Raw genomic sequence first — 12,140 nt, forward strand, 5'->3', positions numbered from 1 at the left:
TATGGCCTTTTGCATCTGGCCTCTTTCACTCAGCATAAAGTCTTTGAGATCAGTCATGAGCTTTCATCCCTTTTTATGGCTGCATAGTATTCCACTGTGTGGATGGACCATATCTTTTATGTGTTCGTCCACTGATGGATGTTTGGATTGTCTCCACCTTTTGGACGCTTTGCCTATTGTCTGTTTCTCAAGTGTGCCTAGTTTGTTCCTGTCCCGGGGCCTTTGCCCCTGCTGTCTCCTCTTCTGCCAGCCTCTCCCGCATGTGGACTTCTGTGGCATCAGTCTCCCCGTGGAGTATGAGCTCCAGCATGACATGGACAGGGCCTGTTTTGTCTTCTGCTTCATCCCCAGCATCTAACATGGTGCCCACACTTGGGGCTCAATCAGTTTTTGTGGAATGAATGAATAGAATGGAGGCATTGGAGAATGAGAGAACTGTGAAATTGCGTAAAGCCCAGAGTTGACAGAGCCTAAGGGCTTCCCCACCCCTGACATCGACAGCCCCAGCATATCCCTGGGCTGAGACACCACTGTGGCCACCTACCCCGAGAGCCACCCCACATAGGGGCCAGTGAATGTCCCACTCACCAACTGGGGCCTCCAGTGAGAAGCCCAGACCTGACGTTGGAAGGGTAAGGGGCTGACTTCAGAGGGGCAGGGGCCTTGGAGTCTCCCAGCCCCACCATCTCCCTGCTGGTCCCCTTCTGGAATGTTCCTCTGAGGGCCATGTTCAAGGGCCACAGTTCATGACTGTGGCCACCAAGAGATGGGGGATGATTCTGTTGTGACAGTCTCAGGGAGGACATTAGTTTGGGAAAGACCACATCCCCCCCAGGCAGGTCAGGCTAATCAGGGTGGTGCCCTCTGTGGTTGGGCCTCAGGGGGACAGGCTGGAGGTGAACTGAAACACCCCATGTTTCTGGAGACTGAACTCTATGTAAATGAGATCCCCGATGACCAGACTTTCTAAGTGACAAGGGTCTCTTGGACAATTCTGATCCCCTGCCCAAAGAATTGCTCTTCTCCTCGAGGTTGGGACCTGGTCCACTGGGCCGTGGAAGGCATGGAGGATCAGAGAGGTGAAATGAGTTGCCCAAGGCAGCCCAGCTTGTGAGAACTGGAGGCCAAACTTGCATCTACCCCAGCCAGGCACAAAGGCATCAGCTTAAGTCACAGGGAAGAGTCCTAATATTTCTCTTAACTGAGCCCCATGCTGCATGCTTGAAGGTTGTCTTGCCTAATCGTCGTCACGTGACTAAGGAGGGCTATCTTCGTGCCCACTTCACAGATGAGGAAACTGAGGCCCAGAAGAGTTTGAGTGACTCACCCAAAGCCGTACAGCGAGTGAGTGAGAAACCAGGTTCCATGTGTCTCCTGTTTGAGCCTTACTGACCCGCAGGCTCCAGACAAGGCCAGCACCACCACCCCCAACCCCCGTCAACAACCCCAGGAGCAGGGGATGATGATGGCATCCATCTTGAGCCTGCAATGGGGGGCTATCTATACCAGCTGCACCAGGGTGATAGGTCTGCAGGGAGGCCCCCAGCTCAGCCACAAGGATCTGGGCCGTTTCTCTCTGAAAAGGGAGGAGGAAGTGGTTTTGCCTGTGTGCCGGGGAAGGGTGAGGCAGCCAGCACGCATCTGGGACTAGCTGATGTGTTAGGTAGGGGTTCCCACACTCAGGGCCCACAATGTGTGTAGGGGCCCCCAAAATGTTTTAGTGTTTTAAAATCAGGAGAAAAAAATGGATACAATAATAATGAATATATAAAATAAATCCAGCCCAGGATATGTTAGTCTTGATATCAAGGAGGTTATAAAAAATAATTTTAAATGGGTGTGTTCTTTTTTTTGTTTGTTTTCTTACAGAGGAAGTCATAATGTAGCCCTGTGGCACGCAGTGAGGCCTCAGTCTGTCCAGGCTCAATCCTGCCTCAGGGATTTTGCTTGTGCTGTTCCCTCCCCCTAGAGCACTCTTTCTGTGCAACAACCCGGCAATCAAGTTGACTCCTACCTGACCCCCAGCAAGCCCTTTCCTCCAGATCAGTTAGGCCCCCCTCTGTGGGGTTCTTGCAACTCCAGTTCCCCCTTCCTGACAGGCTGTCCACTTTGAAACAATGACATTAATCATTTCTCACTTCTCTTCGTTTCTCACCAGGTTATAGATGCTGGGAGGGCAGGACCTATGCCTGTCTTGGGGTCACCTCTTTTGTTCCCTGAGGATCTGGCACACAGTAGGTGCTCAATAAAGGCTTGTCGAGGTCTGGATGGAGCAAGGGTGTCCAGCCACCTGCATGCAGCTCAGCAGCTCCGTCAGACTGCAGACGGGGCGGGGGGCAGGGAGGGACAGCGGTGTCCTAGTCCCCGCCCAGGGCTCACCTACTTAAGGAAACAGGAACCACTTGGGGCAACGCCCCACCCCGCTGACGTGCAGTCCCTGAACAGAAACCTAGGCTCCTGCAGGTGCCGGGGCACAGCCAGAGTGAGGGCCTCTGGCCCCCCCACAGGGTTCTCCCAGGTACGTGCCTATTTCTGTACCCACCCCATGCTGAGTGAGACCGGGGCCCCAAGACCCTGAGCCTCATCTCCACCCTTGAGAAGATAGCACATGGGGGCCAGGCTGGGCCAGAAGGAGGGACAGGGCTGGTGGGGTCCAGAGAGGCAGGAGGAATTTTCTGGGGGCACTTGTAGGTGACCATTGGAAAATAGAGCTGGAATTAGGGAAAGAACATTCCTGGCAGGGGCACAGCATGGGCAAAGACATGGAGAGGAGAGACAGCTTGATCAGTTTTGGGTAGAGTAAGGATGTGGGGATGAAGGGGTGAGGGAGGCCTCAATGCCAGGGTCAGAAGCTTAAAACAGTATGACTTCATTCGTCAGCCAACAGCCCTGCACCCTCCTCTGTGCCCACCCAGTGCCAGGTGATGCTGGGGACCCAGAAAAATCCAAAAGAACCTAGCCCTGGACCCCAGTCCTCAAGAGCTCCTAATATGGGGAAGACTGAGCCAGACAGAGACACTCCAGCTCCATGAGGCAAGGCTAGACCAGAATGGTGGGGAAGGTGAGGGACAGAGAGGGATGCCCAGGGCTTTGTCTTAGAGAAGAGGCAAGAAAGCTGCCTGGAGGGGGGATATTTTTGCTGACCCTTGAAGGATAAGTAAGAGTTCTTCCTGGTAGAAAAAAAGAACAAGCTTGTAAACATTACCTCATGCTAGGTCACTACGGGATTCATGAATGTTCATTATATACATACAGTGCTTACTGCTGTGCCAACTGTATCCTCTCAGGTAATTACCATCATTAGCCCCAAATTGCAGATGAAAATTCAGGCACAGAGAGGTTAAGTGACTTGCTCAAGGTCACACAGCAGCTAAGTGAGGGAGCTGGGGTTTGAACCCAGGTTGCCTGGCTCTGATTGGGCTCAACTGATTTGTCACGCTGCTTCATTTAACATTTTTTAATGGATCTATTTAATTTCACTTGCTGCAGAATTCCTTTGGGTCGTTCCCCAGAGGGTGTGCTTGGTGTCTGTCTTCTGGCAGGAGAAAGTCAATATTGACTGGGTTGATAAATACATCCCCTCCCTGTGGAAACAGCTTGGTAACAAAGACGTTCTGAGATATTGAAAAGTTAGACCAGTGGGTGGGAGGAGAAGGGGCGAGCTTCAGTTTGGGGACAGAATTAAGGGTAAAAGTGAGGGGTCATGTGTAGACAACCCAGCAGGGCACAACCCTTTTGCTGGTTTTTCACTGACTTAATACTGTTTTGCAAATCGCTGCTGTTTTCTTTCTGTTTTCCAGCTCTGTTTTCTCTGTCTTGGCTCACGAAGTCCTGTGGTACCTGAGCTTAAAACTGCTGAGAATGAGTGTGAATTAACCATGCACCTGACAAGTTATAGGTGTGCCATCGGTAGCCACCACTTATGGTGACGATGGTGACAGAAGCAACTGTTTGGGGCCACATCTCTGTAGTGTTTAATGAAACCATGGCAACCTTTTATGGCACCCACTGTGTACCTGCTGTTTCATTCATTCACTTATCATTTTGCCGTCTCCACGTCCCTCCCAGGACAGTGATAGTTACTTAATATTTAAATAAACTCAGTTCTTAAATACATATATTTTTAAAAGGGACTTTCTAATACTTGTAGTAATGACATAATAAGAATAAAAGGAAAAGGAAAAATCCTTGGGGGGGGGGGCGCGGTTTGGGACAAGTCGATGAATGAATGTGCATAAAGTGCCAGCACATAGTAGGTGCTCAAGAAACTCAAGCCGACTTCAATCCTGTTGTTCTGTCCAGCCTGGAGGACTTCTTATAGGAGGAAACACCATGAGCTGCATGAATAGAGCAAAGGTGCGAGGTGGACCAGGCTTGACTCTCTTTCCTCCCTCCCATTCCCAGGTCACCCCTCACCCCTGGAAGCCATGACAGAGGCCAGAAAGCTGCCCCCACCACTGCCTCCAAGACTGGACTGGTTCGTGCAGACTCAGGTGGACCAGCTGACCTGTGGAGGGGTCCCTGAGTGGTTCCATGGTGCCATCTCAAGAGAGTAAGGACACACCCACACCTTCCACCCTGCCCTTCACCCTCTTCCCTTGTCTTCCCCGACTCTAGGCAGGTTTTTACTGCAGAATTCTGGGCTTAGCTCAGCTAAGTGTGTTAAGAGGGTGGGTGAAAAGAGCTCTGGAGTCCCAGACTTGAATCCTGCCTCCTCCATGGACTCACTATGTGACCTTGAACAGGTTACGGGTCCTCAGCTTTCTCTATACAAGTGGCCACCAGACCAGTACTGCCAGGGACCTGACAGGCCCCTGCCCCCCACCTCACCCAGGTGGGGATGCAACCTCACCAGTCAATGATGGCAGAATGCAGCCTCAGAATTTTTCTTAACACAGTGCCCCAAACAGCTGCTCTCAGTCCATCAGGGATATAACCAACATGCACTTCCTACATCAGACTGAGCTCTGAGGACATGAACAAACCCACCTAGTCACCCCTAGGGGCTGGCTCTAAATAAATGGCGACTAGAACATTTATTGCCACATTCTGCATGCAGGAAGTTGAGGAAACTGTGAAAGCCACAGAGAGGAGGAACTGGACATGGTTTCTGAGTTCTGGGGTGCACCAAAAGAAATACAATGTGAGCCACACATTACAATTTTAAATCTTTTTAGTAGTTTTGTTAAAAGAGTGAAAAGAAACAGGTGGAATTAATTTTTATCATATTTTTTATTTAACCCAGTATATCCAAGATATTCTCATTTCAACATGTAATCGGCACTAGGTCCTCAAAATCCAGCACGTACTATATGCTAAAATCACATCTCAATTCCCACCAGTCATATTTCAAGGGCTCAGCAGCCACACGTGGCCAGTGGCCTCTGTATTAGACAGCTCGGGTCCAAAATCCCCATTCTGTCTCCTAGAAGGCCACATTACTCTTTGTGAACCCGAGATAAGAGTAACAGTAATACACTAAGTCCCCTACATACGAATGAGTTCCATTCTGATAGCGTGTTCGGAAGTCCAATTTGTTCCTAAGTCCAACAAAGTTAGCCTAGGTACCCAGCTAACACAACTGGCTATGTATTCAGTTGGCCAAAAAGTACGTTCGGGTTTTTCATACGATCTTATGGAAAACCTGAACGAACTTTTTGGCCAGCCCAAGAGTAGTGTACTGTAAGAGGTTTATAATACATTCGCATCTTTGAAAGTTCGCATCTTGAAGGTTCATATGCAGGGGAGTTACTGTAGTGAGCATCTTTGTGGGTTCTTACCAGCTGGCAGTTCCCACATTCACGCTGCATGCACATCATCTGTCCTCAAGTGGGCCCTGAGAGTTAAGAGTTTACTTTCGCCTTAAGGAAGCTGAAGGTCACAAAGGGACTGACCCTCACCAGGGGTCACACAGCTAATGAAAAGCAGTGCTGGATTTTAAAATCAAATGCATCTAAGAGCAGCTCCTGCTTTATTACCTGTGACACCTCGATCTACCCAAAGGTGCCTCTGGGGGGTGCCTTCCAGGCATTGGGAAGGCAAACAGGGGCTCTGAGAGATGGTCAAGGTCATCAGAGGCTTCCTGCCAACTCTGGGAGAACACCCCTGTCCCTGAATATCCCAAGCTCTGAAATAACCAAGAAAAGAAGGGGTTTTAGGCTGTTTGTTTGAAAACAGAAAAGTACAGGCCTCTCTGACTCAGGGGCACCAGTACAGGGATGACTGGTATACCGGACATCTGGCCAGTATGCTTAGCCATCTCTCTCCTGTATTTGCCCTTCCAGGGATGCCGAGAACTTGCTGGAGTCACAGCCACTGGGATCCTTCCTCATCAGGGTCAGTCACAGCCACGTGGGCTACACGCTCTCTTACAAGTAAGGCCGGGGCTAGGGGCCAGGGCAGGGACAGGAGGGCTCCGGGGCTTCCTTGGAGGAGCAAGTGGTGCTTCATACAACAACTTCTCAGTGAGCAACCAGTGCGAGGGTCTGGCCAGATCTAACTGAAGAGTAGGCAGTTGCAGGTCTGGCTGTAACCAGCAGACTTGGGCCTGGCAGTAACTGAGACTGTGTGTCTGAGAACAGGAACTGCTGAGGACTCAAGAGTGGCAGCTGCATTTCCCCTTACTACCCCTCTCTCTCCTACCATTTAAATGTCAACTCCCTGACTTCACTCAGGGGGACATGTTAGGGGAAACCAGGGCAGCCCAGCTCCTTAATTTCTCGATGCCTGATCCAGCATCTCAGTTAGAGGATTCAGCAGCGCAAACTACTTTTCAAAAGGATTCCAGGCCAAAGGAATTTTTTAAATGGACCTATTACAGAGTTACCCATAGAGGGAAAAGCTTAGGCTTTTAGTCACGCAGTCCAAGGCTTGGCTGTGCCACTTAAGACGCTGTGTGATCTTGGACAAGTTACTCACCCTTTCTGTTCCTCCCTCAAAGTCCTCATCTGGAACATAAGAATGCTAAAATTAATTCAGAGTCATAATGGGAGGATTAAATGAGACGTAGTAAGCACATAGTGGTCCATTAATAAATGCATCCGTTCATAAATAATGGAGCATTTATTCAGTACCTGTACCAGTTTTCATTGTTGTCATTTCTATTGATCTATAGCACGGAGCTAAGCTTTTACCTGCAGTAGCTTGTTCTATTTTCACAAGAAGTCCTGACGTCAGCCTTAGTAGCCCCATGTGATAAAGGGGGAAACTGAGGCACGGTGCAGTCACCTGCCAAGTGTCACATGGCTAGTGAGTGGAGGAGCCTACAAAGGAATCTAGGCAGATGGGCTGTAGCCATGATGCTGCCAGGTCAAGGGCTGGGGGGTGGGGACAGAATGATGGGGAATGAGATGGCAGTGTCTCCGCAGAGCTCAGAACTGCTGCCGCCACTTCATGGTGAAACTGTTGGACGATGGGAGCTTCATCATCCCTGGGGAAGAGAGAGCCCATGCCTCTCTAGTTGCCTTGGTCACCTTCCATCAGCAGCAGCCGTTGCGGCCACACGGGGATCTGCTGACGCAGCCCAGCCAGCAGGTGAGGGTTGGGACCCCCAAGGGCCATAGCGCTCTCCCAAGGGCCAAGCCCCCCAGACTCTTTTGCTCCCTCAGCCCCCTCAGCCTCTTGTGATTCTGTCATTCTTGCGGTCCCCGTTTCTCTTGTGGCCCCGCCCCTCCTGGTCCTTGTTCCCTGGCCCGCAGGCTGATTTTTTTTACAGGAATTCATGTGCCAGGTATAACCTTGGCTGATCTACAGGAATAGCATATTTCCTTATAAGACTCAGTGGGTGGGGCCCAGTCCTCACAAGCTGCTGTGGGAGGGGCATATCTCCTTATAAGGATTGATGGGCATGGCCTAGGCCCTCAGAAGGGGCTGTGAGTGTGGCATATTCCTTATAAGGCCCAGAGGGCAGGGCCTAGCCCTCAGTAGCTGCTGTGGGAGGGGCATTCTTCCTTACAAGGTTTGTGGATGGGGCAACCTCTGAGCCCCCATTTCCAGGATCTGGGACCACAGCCCCATCCCTGTACCCTCCTTGGGACTAAGCTGCATGTCCCCTCTGCCCCGCAGAAGGATCCAGCAAATGCGGATTATAAGGATCTCTTCCTTTTCTCCGACGCATTGGCTGAGGAAGCCACCAGCTCTGCTCTTGGCCTCAGCAAATACCAGAATCCCTCCTCTTGTCCCATGGCCCCACTTGAAGAGGTATGTGACAGAAAACTGGCACCTTCAATCTGGAAGGTGGGAGGTGGGGCAGGGGGATGCAGGAGCAGAGGTGGCCAACAGCTGCCAGAGGAGATGTTCTAGAATGAAGATCAGATCCCGTAGCTCCAAGCTCAAAACTTTTCAGGGAGACTTCCCTGGCAGTCCAGTGGTCAAGACTCTGTACTTCCAATGCCACGTGGGGTGTGGCCAAAAAAAACTCCAAAAACTTTTCAGTGATTTCCCAAGGCACTGAGATTAAAATCCCAACTATGATCTCAGGTCCCGCTACCCATCACCAGCCCAACTTCAGCCCCTCTGCCAACCCTTCTGCTGTTCTGACACATCAAGCTAACCTCAGGGCCTTTGCATGTGCTGTGTGCTCTGCCCCCAGATTTCCCATGCCTGGCTTCTTTCATCACTTCTTCTTCAAGTATCGCTCTCCCCAGTCAGCAGACCTAAAGTAGCCCCTCTGCCTTCTCCATCACATCACCCTGTTCATTTGCAGCAGAGCAGTCTGTAAAATTTGAAAAGTCTTGTTTATTTATGAGTTTTCATGTTTCCTGCCTGCCTCTCCCATCAGACTGTGAGCTTTGGGAGTCCTGAGAATCTGACTTGTTCACCACTGCTTCTCCTGTCCCTCAGAGAGGCCCTGGCACATCAGTGGGTTTGCAGGTGAGGGTGGGGGAACAGTCAGGGAAGGCTTCCTGGAGTAGGTGGCATAGAGCTGGGACATTCAGGATGAAGAGGCGCCAACCACACACAGAGATGCAGGGAGGGCATTCCAAACAGAGGAAACAGCACATGCAAATGTCCTGAGGCTCAGGGTGAAAAACAGAAGAACCACAATAGCCAATGTGTGGACAGAGTGGAGTGAGCAAAAGGGAGATTGTTGGGAGGTGAGGGGCCAGAGTCGGCAGGGGTCATTCATGCAGGGTCTTGGGGCCAGGGTGAGGTGCTGGGATCTATTCCAGGTGTGCTGGGGAGCCATGAGAGAGCTTGAGCATGGTGGGACTGATGGTGTTCCCTGTGGCTGCCGGCTGCAGAAGGGGCTGTCTAGGGGCGGGAAGGAGGCAGGGACAGTATCCACGTGGGAGAAACTAGAAAGGGAGCCCTAAAGGTGGATCTTGCTGATCGCTTGGAGGTGGAGGGTGAGGGGAAGAGGGACGGTGTCACGGTTTGAGTCCCCCAGTCATCCATTATTTGGGAAGTGATCCCAGCAGGTGCCATGAGGGGAGCAGGAAAGTGGGTCACGAGAGAGAGGGCCACCAAAGGAGGCTGCTGTAGTGAGCGGGTTACCCCTGTGGACTCTGTGGAGCACGCACGTCAGTTATCCCACCTTAGGGACGAGGAGCTGTGGTACTGATCTTCCCTTCCATCAGTCATTAGTCAAGCGCTGTCTCTGGGAGGTTTTAATTCTCTGGTACCTCTGGTCTGCAAAGTGGCCAAAGAAGTCCCCAAGGCAGAGTCCCCACTGCTGGCACTTGGGAGTGGAGCTGGAGGCACCAAAATGCTCAAGACAAAGGGATGTGGATGGGGCATGGACAGCATCTGCCACAAATGACACCCAAGTTTGGGGCCTGAACAACCTGGTAGATCAGGGGTTGGCAAACTACTGCCCAAGGGCCGCATCTGGCCCACTGCCTCCTTCTGTATGGCCCATGAGCTAAGCATGACTTTTATGTTTTTGAATGGCTGAAAGAAATCAAAAGAAAAATCGTATTTCATGACCCTTGAAAGTCAGATGAAACCCACATTTCCGTGTCCATAAAGTATTAGAGGAACACAGGCATGCTCGCTCACTGACGTGTGATCTCTGGCTGCCTTGGCCCTACAACAGCAGAGGTGAGTGATGAAACATAGACTGACCTGCAAAGCTGAAAACATTTCCTCTCTGACCCCTTACAGAAAAAGTTTGCCAACCACTGAGGGAGACAGTGAAGCCCTTTACTGAGACAGGAAGGGTGGGTCGTGGGATCAGGCTTGGGGGTTCTCTTTGGGACTTTCTTGGCCCCAGGACATCTGGGTGGAACCCAGATCCCAGTTTCTGGGGCAGATTCAGAGCTGTGGTAGGCGGGGTAGCCCCAGGTCTCACCTGCTCTCGGTTTCAGGCCTTCACAAACCCAGTCCTGCTCCATCGGCGAAAAGAAGGGAAGCCATTGGCAGAGCCGGACGGGGCATCCACGGAGAAAGCTACTTCCTCCTGCCCCCCGAAAGCTCCTCTTGAGGAGGCCCGCCAGAAAATCTGGAGGAATCTCAAGATACTCCCCCGGACGGGCAAGAAGGTCCAGCAGGAGCTGAAATCCCAGCTGGTGGCTGCGAGCTCATCGCTCTGGGACGCCAAGCCGTTGGTGGTGACCCATGGCTCTGGAGCTGGAGCAGGGGACTCAGCCTGGAAAAATAATGTCTTCACAGACCCCCAAGCTCCAAGAAACAGAGATGAGCCCTCCAGGAAAGCCTCAAGGTCAGTCAGCTGGAGCGAGACAACCTCGAGGGTCAGGGACTGGCACCAGGCAGTCGTGAGGGCCCTGTCCTCACACGTGTCCAAACCGGAGCCAAGGGGCTCGCAAGAACCACAGGACTGTCTCCCCGAAGAGTACCGCTCACCGCCACCCTTCGCCCCTGGGTACTGCTAGGTTCGCCCCGGCTCTGGGACCCTCTCTGCCGGGGGCCGTTCACACCTGGACCTTTTGCTCTCTGCCATGACCCACTAGCCCTCAGGGACCTGAGGAATGTAATAAAGACATTGCTTGGGTCTGGTCCTGCGATTGCCAGTAAGGCGACCTGGTCATTTTAATAATAATTAGTAATAATAATAATGTTACCGCAGTGGCGTCTAGGACACCTACTCTGTGCCTAGCCTCACACCAGACCCTCCATGTTCATTATTTCTTTTATGCCTCTGAGCAGGCCCGTCAGGTAGGTTCATTCTGCACTTTTTTTTTTTTTTTGTGGTACACAGGCCTCTCACTGTTATGGCCTCTCCCGTTGCGGAGCACAGGCTCCGGACGCGCAGGCTCAGTGGCCATGGCTCACAGGCCTAGTCGCTCTGCGGCATGTGGGGTCTTCCCAGACCGGGGCAAGAACCCGCATCCCCTGCATCGGCAGGTGGACTCTCAACCACTGCGCCACCAGGGAAGCCCCCATTCTGCACATTTTAAAGAAGAGACAGGAATTTCCCTGGCGGTCCAGTGGTTAGGGCTCCATGCTCTCATTGTCAAGGGCCTGGGTTCGATCCCTTGTCGGGGAACTAAGATCCCACGAGCTGCGCGACACAGCCAAAACAATTATATTAAATTAAAATTAAAAAAATAAAGAAGATCCAGGTTCAGAGAGGAGAAGAGGTGTGGCCAAAGTCACATGGCTGGGGTGTCAGCACCAGGATTCGAAGCCAGGTCAGTTTGAGCCCTTTCCCCACGTAACCTAGGCACACCTCATAGAGTACAGCCTTGTCTGTAACAGGGCTGTTCATGCCTTCCTCTCAGGGTTCTTGTGCAAATGGAGATGAAACTTGTGGAGGGCTTGGCACACAGTAAGCACTCCTGACATCAACGGCGGCTTTAGGAGAGGCATAAGAGGCCCTTTCCTTTAAAAAGGGAGAGGCAGCCTAGGGCTGTGGGTGGGGATGGGCTCTGGAGGGAATCTTGGGTTGTGGGGCTGTGTGACCTTTGGTGAGTCACTAGACATCTCTGGGCCTGTTTCCTCATCTGGAAAATGGGGAGAAGAGCAGTCCCTCTTTCTCAGGATGAACCAGCAGAATTCAAATAAAACCTAGGGCTTTAGCGCACAGTAGGTGCTTAATAAATGGGGGTTAGGGCAAGAGTGGACACCCTAGAAATGATACACAGTGGAGGTGTCTGGGAGGGTCCCTGGGGGGCTTGTCTCTCTTGCAGGAATGACCACTCCTTGGATTGACTGGGGACATGGGATGGGCCCCCAGGCTG

At 51.8% G+C, this 12,140-nt stretch overlaps 1 protein-coding gene across 3 annotated transcripts; it reads left to right on the forward strand.

Annotated features, from left to right (window-relative positions):
* The first annotated feature begins 2,431 nt into the window (after positions 1–2,431).
* HSH2D (hematopoietic SH2 domain containing) lies at positions 2,432–10,917 on the forward strand. 3 transcript variants are annotated; one of them, XM_082651818.1, is made up of 6 exons: positions 2,432–2,518; positions 4,405–4,552; positions 6,285–6,374; positions 7,368–7,533; positions 8,065–8,199; positions 10,308–10,917. In XM_082651818.1, exons 2-6 carry the CDS (start codon positions 4,428–4,430, stop codon positions 10,830–10,832), a joined length of 1,041 nt encoding a protein of 346 aa, XP_082507944.1. In that variant the 5' UTR covers positions 2,432–2,518; positions 4,405–4,427; the 3' UTR covers positions 10,833–10,917. The 3 variants fall into 3 exon arrangements, with proteins under 3 accessions (XP_082507944.1, XP_082507945.1, XP_082507946.1); XM_082651819.1 differs by lacking the exon at positions 2,432–2,518 and adding an exon at positions 3,857–3,898; XM_082651820.1 differs by lacking the exon at positions 2,432–2,518 and having other exon boundaries at positions 4,436–4,552; positions 6,285–6,336.
* Positions 10,918–12,140: the final 1,223 nt, after the last annotated feature.

This window comes from Grampus griseus, assembly GCF_964374135.1.
Source record: "Grampus griseus genome assembly, chromosome: 3".
NCBI classification, from domain to species: domain Eukaryota; kingdom Metazoa; phylum Chordata; class Mammalia; order Artiodactyla; family Delphinidae; genus Grampus; species Grampus griseus.

Coding starts and splice junctions, on each gene's coding strand:
- HSH2D (XM_082651818.1), top strand. CDS start 4,428: ATGACAGAGGCCAGAAAGCTGCCCCCACCACTGCCTCCAAGACTGGAC. Junction 6,375..7,367: donor GGCTACACGCTCTCTTACAA/GTAAGGCCGGGG, acceptor GTGTCTCCGCAG/AGCTCAGAACTGCTGCCGCC. Junction 7,534..8,064: donor TGACGCAGCCCAGCCAGCAG/GTGAGGGTTGGG, acceptor TCTGCCCCGCAG/AAGGATCCAGCAAATGCGGA.